At 41.4% G+C, this 20612-nt stretch overlaps 1 protein-coding gene across 7 annotated transcripts in view; it reads right to left on the reverse strand.

Annotated features, from left to right (window-relative positions):
• Positions 1 to 20612, reverse strand: part of LOC105193269 (transcription factor AP-2-epsilon) — a 221196-nt gene that overhangs the window by 132300 nt on the left and 68284 nt on the right. The window contains exon 1 of one of the 7 annotated variants that reach the window (XM_039447120.1): positions 12364 to 12518. The exons of 5 other annotated variants lie outside the window; for them this stretch is intronic. In XM_039447120.1, coding sequence (XP_039303054.1) covers positions 12364 to 12408 — 45 coding nt within the window. In that variant the 5' untranslated portion in view covers positions 12409 to 12518. Of the gene's footprint in view, positions 1 to 12363; positions 12519 to 20612 lie in introns of those variants that run through there. One more of the 7 variants, XM_039447114.1, reaches the window with a different exon arrangement.

Consider the following 20612-nt stretch of genomic DNA (forward strand, 5'->3'; position numbering starts at 1 on the left):
TTTCTCCTCGTGTAAACAAATTATGTCTGTTTAAGATTATAAATTTTTCCAAGAAGTGTTATACTTCTGCTTATATATGAAACAATAAATTGTCGATTTAATACTAAATTCTTTTCTGCGTAATTAATTGCAAACAATTTCGTTATTACAGAACTTCAATCACCTGCCAATTCCTTCGGACGATGAAACTTGAGGTTTTCAAAGTCTTTTCTTTCTAGCGCAAAGTTTTATCCCTCGCTGGTGCAATCAGTCCCATGTTTAAGTACCACGCTCGAGGTGCTTCGCCGTAAGCGTTACGTCGCGGTAACGGCGCCGCACGCGAGCAGCAACAATTAAGGAGATCAGAGTTAACTGAGTTATATATCGAGGCCGAAATGAGGAGTTTTACGCCGGCAATCGTCGGCGTTATCGCCCTTTATATAATAGGTATCGCTCGGGCGCGCGAGCGCGCGCGTGCATTCGGTTTTGGGGAACCGGTAAGGCACAATAACACGGTCGCATCCCGGTTCCGTCCCGAGCCGTTAACGATTCCCCGTATCCCAAATTCCAAGTGCACCACCTTTTTTTATGGTCACCAGCGCCCCGGCATCCACGGGGTATACGACTGCTAACGACGTGCCATTAAATCGAGTTAACGAGGGTAGCCGCGCTATTTGCCGAGCTATTTCCTAGCCGCTACGATCGTTTCGCCTCGCCATCGGTAAACCACAAACGGCGCGGCGTTCCAGGGAAACGGCGACGTTTCCGCGGACGCTTTCGCGACGGTCACCAGCCTCCAGTCGGCTTGGCTCGGCTCGTTTCGCAACGACAGCGTCGAATATCCTTTTCTTTTTTTTTTTCGGGGCACAATGTCGCGCTCCTCGCGCTAATTCGCCAAGGCTCCGTGAAGCTCGATTGCCGTGACTGAGCCTTTCGGTCGTTAAAACCTTCTTAACGATTTACTCTCGATGATCACCTCGGACGAATCATTTAAGTCGAAGCTCGTCCAATAGACGATAGTCTTTTTTGTTCGATGGAAACGACAACCAATACTGTATTTCGATGACTGTTTTAACTTTTTTTTTCCTAATGAAAGTCATCATCTCTTCTTGTCTCAAAATTACAAATATTTATCATATAAAACTGTACGAGTTCATACGGTCCATGTCTTTGAATAAGATGACTGATTCCAAGATCTTAATGGTAATGAGTATTTCGAAAGCTCCAAATATATCCCTAAGAGTGATTAAATTCGTATTATTAATGAAGAAATATTCGGATCCTCTGTCACCCTGCATAAACCTACCGCAAAGTAAAGGCAACGTCGACAGACACAAATGTTCAAGATCGAATAGTCGTTATAGCGGCGTAACCGATCGTCACGCGGATACAAAATTCACTTTGGCGCGGTGTCAGTTTAGCGCGGCAAAGCATAAACCGTTCATTATCAGAATAATCCTTCCATTCGCGCTGGCCCGGCGATTTATGAAGGCTAAGTGGACATCGTAACAAATCACAGAAAGCCACTCGATTATTTAACGATGATAATAAGCAAACGCGCATTTCACCGATATGTTTTATAGCTCGTTGATACCATCGTATCGCGAGACGCTGATTTATGAGTCCGATGAAAGGGACGATTACATTCCGCCATTATCCCGGGCTTCATTTAATGCGCGGAACCCTATACCTTTTCTATTACTTATTCATTCGGTACACTATCCATCCTTTTATTTCAGGCGCATAATTACAGACGGCGGTTATCCGATCGCGACGCCGAGTCAATCTCACTTTTTCCTTTATACGTTATATTGTCTTGTTAAGTAAGGCAAACAAGAGCGCTTCGAACGCCATAAAAGTTTCTATTTATAAATGTTCATCATTGTTAAGTAAAAAATATTAATATATTACAGAAATATGCATTTTCTTTCTCAGTGTTATGTGGAAAATTTTACGGAAGGACGCCTCCGCGATTTCAGACAGCAATAACTAGAGGTGCGTGTATGAAAAAACTGCTAAAACAAGTTGTTAATGTACTTATTATAATTATAATGTTAATTGTATTGCGTATACGCAAGGTTGGTTTCTAACAAATCGGATAATTACAAAGAGCACGATTAAAAAAAAAGATTATACGTAAAAGACAAGGCAGCAGCTATTACGATTCTACTTGTAATAAAAATAAATTGATCAGAGCGCGTCGATAGATCGTAAAAATAAAAACGCGATGAGCAAATACAAAAAATACGAGACACGTGAAAAAAATGTTGTAATAAGAAAAGCAGGTTCCTGACACTTTTGCTTCAATAGGATATAAATTTAAAAGCTTATATTCAAGCCAAGACATATTACCAGACAGAAATTCTCTACCGTTAAATCTTCTTGACTGCGCGGTTTGCGCGTTCCAAGACAAATAACAAAAAAGGAAATGAGGTTTGCCTGTCAGTTGACATTTCGCGTAACTGCTGCTTAGAGAAAAGAGAACGAGAGAAAGAGAAAGAGAGAGAGAGAGAGAGAGAGAGAGAGAGAGAGAGAGAGAGAGAGAGAGAGAGAGAAGATAGTTATCGAGTTTGGACCCGACAGCTCGCGAGCGATCGTAAGATAATCTTTCCCGTGATAGTTAGGTTGCGTTGTGGTTATTGCTTTTAATTAGCGTATGATTCACGCGACCAGTGCCGCGTTCCGGCCGATCCGGGTCCGTGCACGCGCATTAGCCCGTCGCGAATCTCTCTCTCGCCCGCTTATTCCGCCGTACTTTATTGCGTACGGGAGAGCAGCGACAATTTCGCCGCGGTATATTGAATATCGAATAGGCGAGTGGAGTGGTTCAGCTTGTAGGAGCGTAACGTCGCGCCGGTTATACGCCCCCAAGGCGCTTCTAAATCGACCGGCTGAACTACATCGGGTGCTCCCTACTTCTGTCCGATATGGCGTGGACCTAGTTTACTTCTGGCCCGATTATTACTTCGAGTACCCCGAGCATCGAGAGCGTCCGGGAGATCTCCGCCTGGGGTATTGGGTTCCTAAACTTTTAAGGCGTCGAGGGGGGAAGAAACATTTCCCGAAATGACGGCGCATATTACCGCTAGTACGAAATTACGTGAAGAACAATCGCGATAACAATTGTTTCGCGAATAACTTTATAGGTAGATGTTATCGTCTAAATAATGCCGTTCTTTCTCTCTCCGCTCGTTATGCAAATGTGCCTCTTAAACCCTTTTCGTAAAGCCTACTTGTTAGAAGAATTAATACCATAAAGAAATGGAAACGTTATTACTAACAATGATCTCTCCCTATTCTCTTTATTTTTTTGTCTCTTGTTGTACTTTGTAATGAACATATTCTTAGAAGGCATGCCCTAGAATATTAAATAAAGCTCAATCAATCAAACTCTTCGCTCTGAATTTGTGCAAAAGCAAAAAATCGATACGCAATTTATCGAATAATAATAATAATAATAATTTTTATTACTAACGTATATAAAATACGTTTCATAAAAGCTAAAAAGAGCAGGAGAGAAATACGAAAAATATTTTAAATAAATTTCAAGCATCGCGCAGAAAACAGAATATACTCCATCTTTTTACTGTTAGCTGGCCACACAAGTTAGCTTTCCACGTGCGGCGCATCGCAAGAAGCGATACACGATCGTCAAGATGCGATGGGGGATCGTAATCATATGTCTAAAAAATCAAATTCACAACGGGCTCGATAATGGCGGACGAGGAATAGAAAAAATAAAAAAAATAAAAAAAAATAAGGCGCGTAAGACCAAGACCGGCGGGATGCTCGGTCGAACTTGCCGGGACCGACTCCTAAAGAGCGAACGCGCAACATTCCGATCCATTACAATTACCAAATAATTCCAATGTTGGGCCGCATTGAAGGAAAGGAACCCGAAATTAGGTTGATTAGAGGCTACCGTTCGTCAGGGATAGCCACTACCGGAATTTAACCAGTTATTATATAGATACGGCCGCGCGCTCTACGAGAGAGAGAGCGGTATTGGGCCGCGTTAAGAGAAAACATGCCCCATGAAATTAGGTTCTCGTCCGGCGTGCGTTGCATGTGGGAAGCGTCCCGGCAGGTCAATAATTATGTCATAGGGAATCAAAGTTGCACGCTGCTCACGTAATTTTACGGTTTCCCGCGCCAGTGTGCGGCCCGCAAATGAACCATCGATTCTGACTTTAATCCAATTCCGAAATCCAAAGAGGATATGACGCCCCGTCGCGCGCCCTTTCCTCGCAAGGAACGAGCGGAGACGCGAACGAAGCGCGTTCGTTATACGCGGAACTCAAAACGACAAAATTATAATGGCGATAATTTCGGCCGCGATATCAACGCTCGTAATCACCGTCGGCGGACGGTGATATTGATCCACTTGTTTGCGAAGTAATTAAACCGTTTTGTTAACGGAGGTAAACGGCGAACCGAGCCGTTCTGCCAAAATTATCCGCCCCGCTGCTTGTGCACCCGATTATTAAAGCAAAAACGCTGAGACTGCGCGATCGCATTAGCTATAAAGTAAATGCCGCCGTACGTGGGTTGCGCGATTTATCTGATCGCGTGAACCCACGGCCCGTGGACGAAATTCATTTTCGCTTCCTTTGTAATCGCGCACGATCCCACTTCCCTGACACATGCACTAATGAAATAACTTCATTAACGGCATGGCCCTAACGTCAACGTGAAAATTTTACGGGACAAAAAGGTAGACAAATGTTCGTCGGCTTAAAAGTCGGAAGCAGATTTTATCATCGGTTGTTCGGTGATGACTATTGGATGATAAAGTACAACCCTTTACTCAACCGACGCGATGTTACACTTACACTGAGCGCATTAAACGCATTCGTCTGGAAAAACAGTTTCTCGTGCCACGAAGGCAAGTATATTGAACACGATAAACGCTGGACGATCCGTTGCAAAACGCGATGAGAGTCGTGTGTCGAAATTCATCTATCGAAAAGCGTTTTGTCAGTGACACGGCGACGCGAGGACGAACGTAATGAGAAAAATAAGAGAAAAGAGAGAAAACCGATACACAGAACCGTGAACAACGACAGTCTCTCCAATTTCGATAATTAATGTCCGACGATATAATTTCATTAAAGACAATAGACTCGCGGTGTTTGTTTGAATTACGATGCCCGGGGTGATAAATCGCGCGCTTTAATAGCTACTATGCCGGAGCAATTATTGTTGTGCCAAGTTTGCTTGGTTGCGCGATGCGTTGCTGCCCACGCAGAAGGCGAGAACGTTCGATCGAGAACGCAGTCAAATGGATAATACAAGGTACTATAGCGCGTTACATTCGCGCAACATGAAAAACAGGGAAAAGAAAACTGAAGCGCCTAGAGCGATCCGATTGTGAGCTTTAAGTAATAAATTTTATAGCAGCGTAATAAGGGGGGAGGAGGGGAGAAAACATAAAACAAGAAAACTTTTCTAATTAAGCTATATAATATAAACTATTAGCGCAATAGATCTTTCATTTGAGAGTGAAAAATAATTTCATCAGTAATTTGAGAGTAATTCATTTCAAATTTAATTATATATCGAACAAAACAGATATTATGCAATAAATTCATTACAACATGAAATAACGTACACAACGTTCACGAAAAAAAATATGTACAGGAGAAAAAAACTTTTATAATTCAAATGAATAAATTGCAACTTGGGGTACTATCCACTGAAAGCAATTGCAATTCTGTTTGGACAATGGTTACTTTTAAATCGTGTGCGTGTGCGTGCGTGCGTGCGTGCGTGCGTGCGTGCGTGTGTGCGTGTGTGTGTGTGTGTGCGTGTGTGTGCGTGCGTGTGTGTGTGTGCGTGCGTGCGTGTGCGTGTGTGTGTGTGTGTGTGTACATAGATCTCTGACAGAACTACCGTATTGACTCGCTTTTGTTAAGAGAGCGCGGTTTAGGTTCGCATCACATTCTCGACGCTCAAAACGCGAGCGCGTTTCGTTGCCACGGCAATATCGCGAACAAAAAAAAAAAAAAATTGTAATGGCTTACCCGCGACGACGGTGCCCCGCGCGTGGAGATTTACATTTTCATTTTCCCCGATATCAATTTTTGAAGTTTGTTTTCATACGTGGGGAACGGCGCCGTTCTGCCAACTCGGAAACGCCAGATTCGGCGATATCGAATGCGCGATATTGAAAAAAATATGCGAGCGAGATACCGACGAAGCATACGCGAGAGCACTGGCTCGCCGGCGCGGCGTTTGTTTGCGCCGAATCTTTCCTCGAAAAATATTACAAAGGAAAATGCGGTCTACGCGCAGCGATGCGCGAATAATTACACCGTATCGCACGATTGAATAAAATTGCCTTGCATTATTTATATATTTACTCTCGTACTACTACTATTTATAAATATCTATAAGCATTATTTATATTTTAATATTTAATTTTAAGTATTTGTGATATTAAGTATTTACCAGTATTAATAAAATTTCTCGTACACACAATATAATATAATCCCTTAAAAAAAAGAACTGATAAGCATTTAAGCAATAAACTTATTATTGTATTAGTAATTGATGATATTTCGTCAATTAACTAAATAGAAATCATCAGTTATTGATACAGTTTATTGAAACACTTTATCAAATCTTTGTTTTCTTAAAGAATTTGGAGAGAAATACGAAGTACAACTTGAGAGTTTGATGTAAATTAGATCAATATTTTTATTAATATATTTCTTTAATATTAATAATATTTCTCAATGCCGGAATAAGATTGGAGAAATTCTATAAAAAAAAAAAATTATTATTGATCTAAACAATTAAAAAAATGCAGAATAACGCAGAGAGTCATTCGTGCGTTCCCACCGTGAAAATTCGGACGTGGAACATAGATTGCAAATCCGGCATCCCTCTTCGCCCGTTTCCGACATAGCATTTCCGCCCACGCGGTTATGCCGCGTTACACTCGCGGATATTCTTTAATACCGAAATAGGCTTGAAACCGTTTCGTTTCAGGGGTTAACCAGGGTCCCTCGAGTACACGTCTGGCAGTTCTGCCGTCTGAATGGCTAGTTAGCGCGAAGATTGGTTTTCTTCGCATTATTCGTCCCTTCTCTTCGGGCGGCGTTATTGGGATCACCCAAACACACGGCAGTAAAATCAGCTAAGCTGGCGGTTATTTATTGCTCGCGGTGGCACAGGTGAAAGAAACGGGCCTCACTCACTCGCGCTCTGCCATCCTCCGCACGATCCCTCCTGTCTCACCTACTTTTTCTATGTCTCTTTTTTAATCTCCCTTAAAAAAAAAAAACGCGTAACGTGCCGGGATTCTTACTGCCTGACTCGAGAGGAATGTCTGTGCGGCAAGAGGAATCATGAGTAAATATTATAGCAGATGTAATAATCGAAACTGTTCGCGCGAGAGCTATCAACTTTAGTTATATAGGATATACATATTTTATGATATATTTCCCGTGTCCTATTGTCGTCATCGTCGTCGTCGTCGTCGTCGTAGTTTTCAAGATGAAGTAAAAGTATCTTTGTTTTTTTTTTCGCACTTGTAAAATTTAAGTATAAATAATACATATATAAATACATGTATGAATAATATAACATTTAAAAAATATGTAATATTAATTATTGCAAACTTTCAAGAATTGGCATTAGAGGTCTGAACTGATGTGTTTCAGGAGAATTTCTTTAAACTGGGAATTCCGTGAGAAAACCGGTATGCCAAGCATCGATTAGAGCAACATAGTGTTGAGAAAATTATGTGTTTCACGCCCTAATCTGTGCTGTGAAATTATGCATCTCCTTATTAATAATTATAAGGTCATAGCTAAAGAATTAGTATTTTATAAATTTATACGTGAATAATAATATTCATTGAAGTGTATGCTAAAATATTTACGCTTATTTTAAATTCATATAATTTCTAATAAATTAAAAAGTAGTATAAAAAGAAAATTTATTGTAATAATATAAAAACATAAATATTAAAATCACGCTTTACACACGTACACGCACGCACGCACGCACACACGCACATACATACATCGTTTAATTAATTTTAATGAAAACATTCTTTTTTTACAATCTATCCTATCTTACAATAATCATTAAAAATATATTACCCGTACTTTATTGTTGTAGAATTACAAAAAAAAGGAAACGATAGTATAAACTCGTTCTCACTGTCCGTCTGTATTATTGTACGTTGTGCTACATGATTTACACGGCCCGGTTGGATTTCATTTGCATGCCCTCGTTATAATCTGCGCGCCTTATAATTTCCGAGAACATTCAATCCAGATCGCGGGGATATAGGCTAGAGGAAACGAGCTTAATAGCGATGACAACGTAGTATGCCATCGATCTTATTTCTTGCCGGCCCCATACCCCCCTCGAGCGCCGCCGCTAATGCCGCGGGTCTGTTAACGAGCGTTGCATCATTTTCAATGAAACCTGCTCGCGAGCGGCTATCGGCCTTTAATTTATAGCTGTTTAATAACGCGGGCCAATCAGGAAACGCGTGGCGGCCGCGACATTTCCGTTTTTCGCTGCGGCACAGCGGCGCGGCATCGTATGGGAATGAATAAGTTAATCTTGATTAGCCCGAGCCCGATGATATACGCGCGAGCAGATTACGAAATGTGTTTTCACGACAAACTGCGCGAGTTTCATTTAATTATACACGGACCGTGTTTTAATCTCTCGCGCGTAGGTCGACGCGGATAAGGTGACTTCAGGAGTGGCACGCGCGTATCGTTCTTTTGTGACGCACTTGATGGAGCTGGCGAAATCTATCTGCATTCAATATCGACCTCCTATTCATGTCGGAATGAATGAAGACGGAATGAATGAAAACCTCTCGATGAATTCAATCTTTCTTGCATTAATACTGTTTAATATGGCTTCGCGTTTATTTCATTGATCAAATATGGTTCTTGGGTTCTAAGCAGATAAACGTCATTCGTGCAATCAAACTAAGATTACATGAATCGTTCGGAATCATCGAGAAATGACGCATTTGAGGAAAAAAAATTAGACTTAATTCGACAAAATTAAAAAGCTTAGAGAAAAATCAAGTATAGAAGTATGGCTAGCTATGATGATTAAAGAATTGCAAGTGGTAATATTAAAAAAAAAAACCATAAATTAATATCTTCTAACAATCTTTATCTTTCGGTCTATCTGCTTATCGTGGCTTGAAAAAGATTAGCCTGTTTCTTCCATTATATAGTTAATTAGGAAGCGTCATTATCCTTTTTAGAGAAAATGTTATTTAAAGAACGACGTCTTCGAAGAGCAGCAAAGCCGTAGTTAGCCGTAAAGAAAAATGCTGCGTTCAACAAAGCTTGGGGGAGCAAAGGACGAGGCGCGGTTGATTGAAACGTCAGCTAAGAGGAGTTATGTGCCTGTGGTGTACTACGGTTCCCGTCGTCTATACTTCCGAATGCACACGATACAAAAGTTATATGTATTGTACGTGCGTGCAATATCTACGTTTAGATGCGAGCCGTCGCGTGTTGATTCAATTGCAGCAAGCATGCAATTGAGCCCATACGAGCGTTAGATATTTCACGTTTCAATTTTATACAGTTATACAGTCTTGAGCGTGTTATTAATCGGCACAATATTGTACGCGTCTTATGCTTCCTTCCTTCCCTAATTGCTGACAGAAGATTTCCCGTTGAAACAAAGATTTTAAAAAGGAAAACGAAAGAATGCGTCCTGTTAAGCGGCGAAAGAATTATCGGCTTAGTCGCGGTGAAAATTTATGGGGATGTATCAAACTGGATTAATTGGCGGTCGATCTTCTATCCTCTTCTTTTCGAACTTATTTGAATTCCGAAACCGCATAGAGTATTACATTCCGCACCTTTCGTGCGATCTTTCTGCGGAGCATCACCTGCCGCCGCGTCTCACGTTCTCCGATTTTGGCCAATCCCGTGGAAGCATGCGGTGGACGCGGATACCCGTGCGTGCGCGTGTACACGCGCGCGCGCACGCGGTTCTGGCTACGATGCACGCCGAAGTAATTGGCGATCGTAAAGCATCGAGGGCGCTAACAGGAACAGCGGAAATGTTGCAGGCGCGTCTACACCTCCGCCCGCGGACGTGTGACGATTAACAACCTAATAAGAACTCCGCCTCGACTTGCAGCTTTGAATCGTAACCAATGCGAAGTATGCACGCTAATAAATTCAATTACAAGATTATGCATGTATGCGTGCATGTGCGCCATGTCCGACGAATAATTTTAATATATTCAACGTAAAGGTTTGCTCGGAAAAAAATAATATAATTTGCTTATTGCAAAAAACACAGCGTAAAATAAAAATATGTTTAAAATGTACCTCTTGAATCTATTTGATGATATTTTGATGAATTTGAAGTCGTTTTTTTTCACGAAGGAATGCAGTAACTGGTGAATATTGCAAATTGTTAACTTTTGTGAATATTTCAGTAGCTAAGTGTCAATGGGAACTTTCCTATTGACAATAGAAGTTTCTATATATCTATATTTGTGTTTCTATATATTTTTGTTATTTTGATTACATTTTCCTTCAAAGAAACGTGTTTCTCTTCTTGGCGGGTAGCAAACTACTTATTTGTTAAAGTGCACCCGAAGGATCGTAAGTACGCGCTTGTAGAATCGCTTCGCAATATTACGACAGCCAAAGTAAATTTGTTAAATTTACAGCATTTAATGGCTGGTTTGTGGTAATAGCATTACATTTCGCTTTGTCAATATTGAAGCCGCTAGTCGATCGGACTCGTTAATTTGATATCAAACATTTAACTTCAACTGGGAGCGCGGACCTATTTTGCTTCCATATTTACAATAAGATTTAATACACAATTGGAGTTACACATGTAATAAAAGATACAATTAGTGTTAAATAAAAAATGATTAAGTAATGTCCTGCAAATGAACAAAGAGAAGAAAAATTCCTTCTTAGTATATACTTGTTTCTCGGAATAAATCAAGATTAAAACAGATTAGTTATGTAGTACTAATAATATGTGTATGAGCACGCGCGCGTACGTGCATCCCGCTTTCCTCTTATTATTATAAAATACATTAAAAAAATAATTCTTTCTGTTAATTTGACGATTTATATGCTTTTGGTTATCAAATAAATAAATGCTGCTTAACTCATGAAATTTAAGCTAATTTTTAAATTCTATCTGTCCACTTTTAACGTTTTCCCAAAGCATTCAAAGAACTTGTTAATTCACCAAATTGTGCAATTTTCTTTCTCGAAGACTATATGAATTATAAATGCATATGGCACACAATAGTTCGAAAATCACGAACTGTAGCCATCATTTTTATTATGTCAAAGTCGTTCTGCTCGCCATTTGTTACTTTAAAAAAATTTTTGCTTATAGAAAAAAGCAAAAATCGCATATTCGGAATAAAATCTAATGTTCTGCTACATCAATTGCGGATAGAAAAAAATCCCTTCCATATAGTATAAATTCCATATAGTATAAATTTAATTTCTAGGAGTCGCGTATGTCGGGACGCGCAGGATTAACCACTTGCGTCCGCCAACAATCGCATACAGAGCAAACGCGAGAACACCGCGCACAACACAGCGGAATATTGCGGAATAATTCCATTGTGCCAAGATTTTACGAGTCGCTCTTAAAGCCTGTCATTAAGGCGGCGAGTATGCTAGCGTGCGCGTGGTACGTCCCAAAGAAATCTCCAATGATTTACCGCTCAATTTTATGAACTTATATTCCTTAAGGACTCTGACGTATCTATTTCACTTAAACGCGTCCTCAGGGCGCGTGACGAATTGCGTGACGCAACGTCACTGTTAGCCGTTCATTATCCGCGACCGGGTGTACATACGTTTTAGATTTAAGATAGTGCCAACTATCTTGTAGGTGGACTCCATATGATTCAACGCTATCTCTAAGTGCGCCTCGGTCATTAGACACGATTGGAGTGACTTGATGTCAGGTGCAGAAAGATTTTATCTTAAAACTGGAGTTCCGTTCTCACATTCGACGTAAGCAGCGCGTAAAAAAGTCTCCAGATTAAAGAACATTGGATTGAACATTGATTATAAATTGCAAACTGAAATATACACAACTGTATTCCAAAATTCATTGCCGTCAGTACTGAAGAAGCTTTAGTACCGACAGTATGTTACATATTGGAACGCAGCCTCTTTAGTTTCATTCACCACGTTATGATATTAACAATTATGAAATAAGCTTTGAATTTATCTATATTGTAAATCAGTCTCAGACTATCAAAGATCTAAGATTTTTTCTTTCAGCATTGATCACAATAATTCTATACATTTATTCGCCACATTTTCCGCAATCGTTACGAATACTCGGTACAGCTAACGGCTAAAGTATATTTTGAAAAGAGTTTACCATTTGATGCATTCTCGCGGTGTTGTAGTAGTCTAGGTTCGGCATTCGGTCGCTTCGTATGAGGAACGTCTACGATAAATCAAACCGATCCACGATCGACCCACCTGATCCACCTGGTCCACGTACGCGATTTCGATCTACCCGCTATGAATCTTCTACGATCGCCCGAGGCGCGAGAGCTGTCCGCCGCGAAAGCACTCGATGACACCACTGTACATGCACCACTCTCAGAATCCAACAAGTACTCGACACTGACGTGAGATGCGGCGAGTCATTGGGACCTCGCGTTCGGTGCTCACCGACGACGAAACAGCAACATCCCAGATCGGTCCAGCATCCTATACCGTGAAGAACCGTCACAATCGCACGCCACGTAGTTTCCCTCGAAAACGAGGGCGGATTAGGTCCGCTGAAAACGATGTAGCACGTGGAACCGGAACCCGATCACTGCGCACAGATCTCGTAACTCGGCGGCGGGTGTCGATTCTTGGTCTCTGTGTAAATTCGCGGTTTTGGTCAACTATCGGGATGCTCCGAGCACCCCCGGGCTCGGTGACCGACCGTTCGCCGGTAAAGGACGAGAAGGGAGATGAAGTAATGAGAGCAGGTACGCGCAACAAGGGAAAGACGAGAGAGGGAAAGAATAAAGAGCAGAAAGAGAAAAAGAGAGAGAGATGGGTAGGATGGGCGAGCCCGAGATATATCGAGTTACCAGCACCGCGCGCGGATATTGTTTTCCGATATCTCGACCTTTGTATAGGTATTCGCCTTAAACCGTCGTACACGCAGGAGGACTCGAGGGTTACTGCGCCCGCGGGGCCTTAGCTACCAGATAGACGCGCCAGCGGAGCGGCCTGGGTAGGAGCTGGGACGGGCCTGAAGGCCCGGTTTACTTCCCGCCTCGACTGCATTGGCTGGCCGTCGCCGGTCTGGGCCCAATAGAATCGCTCTGGACGCGAGGAACGGGACGCCCAGATCGGCCGGGATTGGCCCGCGCGCCCAGCACCAGCTTGCGCGCGGCAACTCTCGCGTATAAACCGCCGGATAATGTCGTGGAGATTTTATTTCTCGAATAAAGGATGGGTCGTCTAAAGGATGGGCTATCGCGGGCATCTGCCCCGCGCGCCCCGCCTGCATCGCGATCGCCGGTCGATTCGCGAGGAGATCTCGCTGCGCGATCGCGATCGCGATGAAATTTCGACGTACGATCGGAATTTCGATCTATTACCGCCGTAATATTAAACTTTTCTTCGCTAATCTCATCAATAAAACATGTATTGTAGCATGAAAGATCAGCGTTTCCTCCTCAAGTTTTATACGTGAACCTCGACGCGATCGATTATGATTATATTGCACGCGCATAGCGTTATTTCTTTTAACGTGATACATATGAACGCAGTTTTAGCCTATTAATGCGCTAATATATATGAACATTATTTTCCATCTCCGATATCTTGCCTCGCGTAGAATAATCCTGCCAGATAATAATTGTAAAGACTTGATTGTAAAGACTTGATCTTCTGAATAAAGAAATTTCTACTCAAGCTTCTTCTTGAATTTCATTACTGTATTCTCTTTTAGATTTCTTAGGCGGATTTAATGCTCTTTGCAAAATTGCTTAAACAGAATAATCTTATGCACGAACGTATACTTTTCTAGATAATATCATATGAATATGAAAATCGACAACAGGCGATAAACGCATTAAATATAAAATAAATACATTAAACACAAATTTAATCTATTATCGCAAAATTACTATAAATGTTGTTCCTTGAGAAGACTTTTTAAGCACGGGACGCACAAAAAACACCATTACAATATAATTATGTTATTTTATCGTGTTAAGTAATAGTAATTAATAACTATTTTAATTTTTTCAATAGCAACATATCAAAGCTTGTAATACAATGTCCTTTTTATCATGACTAATGACTTTGGAAGACAAATGACTGTGGGTTAAATTACGTTGAAAAAAAAAAACACGCTAGGCTACGTTACTATAAAAGATGCGATAACATTAATATGGCAATAAATTTGTCGCATCGATATTTCCGGAAAGCAGTTCTCGCATCGTTTCACTAATTACTCAACCGCATAGCTTCAATGTACGCGCTGACCACGCAAACACACCGAATGTGATCAGACCATCATTCTGGTCGACGACCCGGTTGAAGCCGAGGGCTGTTACTGAGGGTGGATTTTTTATTAGCTACCTGAGCAATGCACGAATGAATGGAATTCTTTCGGTAGTCCCGTAGGACGTGCCCTTTTCGTTTTTAACTTTTGGCCTAAGCCTTTGGCGTCCTAGACGCGCGATGACGTTGATGAAGACGCTCCGGACAACTTCTTTTTGTGCTTTTAATTAACCCCGTCAGACCCCCGAAGAATTAGGGCTCTTCCCACTATTAGAACAGTCCTGGTCTATTTTTTACGAGAATGAAAAATGATAACTGAATTTGCGAATAATTCGTAAATTTTTGTTTTAATAAAGAACATTTTCCTCTGTCTCATAATATTTTTCACAAATTAACTCTTGTTTATATTTTTACTAATAAAGACAATAATCACATTCTAATATATTAATAAATTATTTTAAAATTAAGGTCTACTTATAATTTTTTTTTAAGTTTCTCATTTTTTAATTAAAATTTTTTTTGTCATAATTTTTTTCCATAAATGTAAACTATAATACAGTATACTACATTACACATGGGTACTTTGAGAATCATTTAAAATTAAAGTTGATGCAGTCTTCACTCGATCCTGCTTTTTGTGATATCTGTGATAAACAAGTCGTCAGAAATATGAAAATTATAGACACAGTCGGAACAATTATAGATACTGATCAGAACATCTTGATTTGCCACTCTGTATCTCGCTTCGAAACGGTAACTGTAAAAACAGCCTCTAATATCAGTCTTCCGCTCAAGTCTGCCTGCTGCTTTTATTCGTATTTCACGCCAACAGCGCATCGCGTAATTCTTATGCGATCGGGTCTCGTCATTTCATAGACACGTAAGGAAGATTAAGACGCGCTCTTTACAGGCCCGAGTGACTCGCGATACAAATGGTATGCGTACGAGGAGCAGCAGGAATTCCGAAGATGTAAAATTACCTTACGAGGAATTCCTGAATCGGTTATACGAACGCGGCAGTTAGGTCCGAATCGTGACAGCCCAGGGCATGCACGCGAGCTTAGCAAGAAAAATTTCAGATCGACCTGGCGAAATTGGAAGGGAGGCCTTTTAACGAGATACGGTCATCGTTGCGGTCCGACGTGTGGTCATCTTTTTGCGATCATTTTTTTCGACGCGTGCACTCACTCTCCGTCCCTCTCTCCCTTCCGCCCTCTCTCTCTCTCTCTCTCTCCCTTACTCCGCGTCCGACCGACCGATTGTAATTACTTTTGCGATACTTCATCTCTGCGGCTTTTCAATTGCGCACCCGCTATCGCGCGACCCGGGCTTGCAATTTTTTTCTCCCGCTACGCTTCTCGCGTACACCCATTTGCAGAGACTTTGTTTGTAACGTATCGCATCTATGTAATGCAGTTCGTGTATTTTCGCGAATGCACTATGCGCGATGGAAAATTGTTGTTCGCGTTTAATGGGTCACAAACAAACCCGCGGTATATTTTCTGCGAGTACCGTATCGTATTCCCCAAGAGTATATGACTGTATATGAGTAGCAACTGACATGGAAAATGTTACGCATCGCAAATCGCGAATAATAAGCGTATTGTTGTTGTCACGCGGAAGAACCCGAAAATTCGGGATCGAGTTGTTTCGCCTCATCGAAATGAATGTGAACCGAAAAAGAGAGAACAAGATATTTCAATAAACTTAATTAAATATTGCATTTATAGCATATATTGTGGTTTACACGAATGACAAAATGCGTAGTATACCGTTTCAATTATTTACTGCGCAACCAACGCTACATTCTTTGCTCTTTCGCGCTCTATATGTTTTTAGGATTAATTACAAGAAATGTTACTGTATTCTTTTATGGCTGATACCATCTATTACACAGTTACTAAACATGTGTGAACGAACACGTTGCTGAGGAATTTCGAAGGACAACTTTCGGGGAAAAAGTACTTATCAGAGTACAGAAAACCGGGTGTAAATTCTTCCAGCCGTTTCCGGGGCTCGTGAAATATATTTTAAGCCGTCGTTCCGGGATTTCACGCTTACTTTATACGCCAGATAATATTATACAAGCCGATCGTCGAGGAAGACGGAGACGCGGGGACGCAGTTTCGTTTTAGTACCCGACATGCTCCGGGACGCGCGGTGCGCGCCGGTATATACATATAGTTCCTGCTCGCGAATTTAAACCGACGACGGTATATCTCAGGGCGTAACCAAAGAGGTAGGTTGGTAGGTAGGTATAAGGGGGATCTTATTGATCTGGTAGCCCGGGGCGTGTCATCCTGGGCTGTTGGCCGCAGGGAGGACCGCGGCTAACCCTAAAGCAAAGGGGGATCCCCGTGGCGTCGCGCATGCGCCCGCGGAACCGTTTTCTCTGCCCAGAGGGCTAACTTACACCAATCACCAGGAGCTAGAAACCCTTTTCGCCGAGGGGTCCCTCTAAGAACTTCCCTCTTAGAAGGGGAGAAAAACTATATATTTGCCGCTTCACCCCTTCCACCCACCCCACCCCACCCCATTCCTCCCTTGCTCTCTTCTGCCCTCTGCTCCAAATATCCACCTCTGTTCAAATATCTCGCCTCGTGAAATTTCCCGAAGGTGAAGCGAATGTGAATCAACGGGAAACTCTCTTCCGCGAGAGCTTTCGGCACAGATCTTACTGTCTGCAAATGATTGTTATTTCGGGAGTGTCGCGTACTCCTTATCGTACGTCGTGACTTGTGTACAAAATTATTTAAGTTGTAACAGAGCCCCACATTTGAAAACGACAGAAAGAGAGACTGCCTGTTCTGAGATATCACAGTCAAACGTACGAAACTACAAGAAATATAGCGCGATTGTAACATGAATTATTAATTTCAGTGATACATATATTCCTCCTTTTATTTTTTTCGACGGAACAATATCGGAATAATGAATTTCGATAAAGCGTTAGTGTAAACAGCGCTGGCTAACGCCGCGTCGCGAAGTTAAATAGAACGCAAAGATGCGAAGTGCGCATCGCCTACGAAACTCCTAAACCAGTTTCTTCACGCGCCGCGCGGCTTATGAAGATATCCCGCCCGTAACATCGTAATTACGGCTGTCAGAATAGTCGTAATTTTACCGAATGCATTCTTACGTCCGTAAGGACCGTGGGGGCCGCACATCATATCGACGTGCAGAAGTGTTAAATGGCGCAAGTTTATTGTGGGTAATCGATACCGACGAGGGTGCACACACCAGGTGCAAGACCGCGCTCACGTGCATAGAAAAGAGATTGTCGACGAGAACGTATATTCTCTAGGTCCCGGGGTATTTATCATCGTGACAAGGTCCAGAAGTGAATTATTACGAATTTACACTACGCATATTTATATCCCTTCCCGATGCGCAGAATTATTTCACGTCAGCGCAATACTCGCTGGGAGTTATCGCATAATTTCTGCAAAGCGTTGTTTCGCGGACGCCAATTCATTATCACTTCATGCCGCTTCCGCATTCGCGGATGCCATAAATCATACACTCTGGTCGATGTGGGTCGCCATTTTTTTCAAGATAAACGATAGATCTGACCAAGTGCAGCCAATCGAAAAATCGCGTCAGCGATATCTATACTCGAAATAAAGGCGATATAAAAGAAACAGAATTATAAAAAAATATTTTTACATTTGACATTCCTGTATCATTGTGTTTAAAAAAAAAATTGTTTATTATTCAAGATTTGGTACAAATAAAGCTTCCGAGGGTTAAGTCAAAACTGTCAAAAGTTTCAGCTGATATAAGAAATAAAATTAATAAAGATACTCGCATATATTTTTGCATATAACTTCTACTCTGTGCGCTTAAAGAAATCTCAGTCGCAAAGAACGCAACGCTGTCTTCATTTAAAGCCCGAACGATGAGACAGACACGACCCTTGACACCCTCACGCACGCGCGTGCAGAGGGGTTAACGTAGCGATAACGTTACGGGCTATTAAAGGGACGTCATCCGCGAGGCGAGGCGAAGCGCGAGCGGATGGCACGAGGGCGTGAGTGCCGATATTTAACGAGCACGCTAACTATTGGTACTTATCCGCCGCGATGTTTACACGCACCGCGTTATGGACTTCTTTCGAGAGCTGTTCCTTCTTGCTCCTCCGCCTCCGGAGAAACGTCGGCCCGCGGCGCGCGCGGCAGTCGTAAATCACCGTGGAAGTCGGCGTTGCGCTTCCACCGGTCCTGCACGTATACAGGATGCGCCTATCGCGAGGTATCGACCGGAGCCCCGCTCCGAACGGAGCAGCTCAAAACAGATCGTATATATTGGTAGAAGGATTTTATTCTCGGGAGAGAGAGAGTATATGGCAAATAAGAGAGTTGGCTCTCTGAGAAACTCGGACAAGATCAAACAATGGATGATCGTGTAACGCTGGGGCATTTTCAAGTCGCAAAATTTGCTCAATTTCCTATACGTTCACATTGTTAAACGACAAAAATCAAATATCCCGTGTACGAAATAAGCTTATAAATTCGTTGAATTTATGTTGGGCGTGCTAAATTAATATTAAATATCTTCATGTGCAAAAAAAGTTGCAAAGCGAAAACGTTGTATTTGAGAGAAATAACATAGGCCGATTATGCAAAAATATCGCAGTAGAAACTCGAAGTTTATGTGTCCTGTTATAAAATAATTGCAACGTTAATTGTGATTCATTTACCTGCAAAACGCGCGTTTCTTCTGCAATTGCATGATATAAAATATCAATTGATTTTATCTAAAATTAGGCTTGAAAATTAATTCAAATTACTTGAACAATCGGTGTCTTTAAAGGGGTAGACACCTTTATAAAAATGTAGCACACGTATTCACGTATTCAAATTTGATCGCGTCCGCTCTACATAATTATCTAAATATGTATCAGCCACCCAGTATTTATTTTCGCACGATTGCTTATTAAATTTAAGATCGTGCATTGCTAAATACACGATGATAGCACGGTACGCTAATACGAATTCCAATGCAAATCGCCCGCAAAGATCGTCCCGATCGAGTGACGCTGTGTAACTACCGAACCTAGTTTCGATGTAAACCTACTGAAATACGGTTTTGGTAAATATCGACTTCGATTCCGGCAGTTCGGTTGCCGTGTGTGCCGAACTCGGTTTCGGTAAATACACTGGGCGCAGTTAATCGAAAATTTCCGCTATCGATGTCTATTATGACATGCCTACGTTAACTTAGTCAAATTATACAAACTACAGTTTACCGTGACGGAAAGTGTAACTGTAAAAATGAGAGTAATCGTTGCTGAATTAAAATATATTACTTGTCAAATATAATTTTTTTTTTATGGATACTTCTTCGAAATTCTAATAAAAATTAAACGCGTTAAAAAAGTCGTGTAAGAGCAAAATTTGAAAGAATTGCGTAAAAAATCAGATCCAAATTTAGATATACGCGTTTACGTTTTGCCAAAATAAAATATGACTTACAATATACAAGTATCCATTTTATATTTTTTACAAAAAGTCGACTTACATTATTAGAAGAATATTTTAAACGTTCAAGAGAAGAAAAAAAACTTGACAAAAATTGCAAGTTATATAAATAAAATATGTTAATAAATAAACCGCGCTGGCACCGCAAGACACGAATCGAGCAGATTTTGCTGAGTGCTTTCATCAGAAATATGTAGCCGTCACTCGCTCGTATACGCGTGTGCAAGGAGAAACCCCTAGTCTTGCCTACGGCATTCTAAACTCTTTCCCTCTCTGTCTCTCTCCGGCGATCGTTATCGTATTCCGATAAATCGGGCGCGGTTTATCGTTAGATACAAGTGTGAAGATAAGCGTCGAGAGCCATCGTACCCGGTGCGTGTACAGATTGCCGTGGTAAAAGAAAGCGGAAGATATTGTGCGTAGACAGGTTATAATTCGCGTCGAGACGTTACGAGAAAAAGAATCAACGGTACGAATGACAGCGGAACTAACTAATAATTGAAGCTGCAAATAATTACTGGATTCAGCATCATGCTGAAGTTAGTGAAACAGTAGATTCCAGGCCTTACTTTCGAATAAGAAACATTTCATTTTGCGCGGGAAGTTTTGACGATCGCGATAAATCATCCAG

This window comes from Solenopsis invicta, chromosome 1 (genome assembly GCF_016802725.1).
Source record: "Solenopsis invicta isolate M01_SB chromosome 1, UNIL_Sinv_3.0, whole genome shotgun sequence".
In the NCBI taxonomy this organism is placed as follows: Eukaryota; Metazoa; Arthropoda; class Insecta; order Hymenoptera; family Formicidae; genus Solenopsis; species Solenopsis invicta.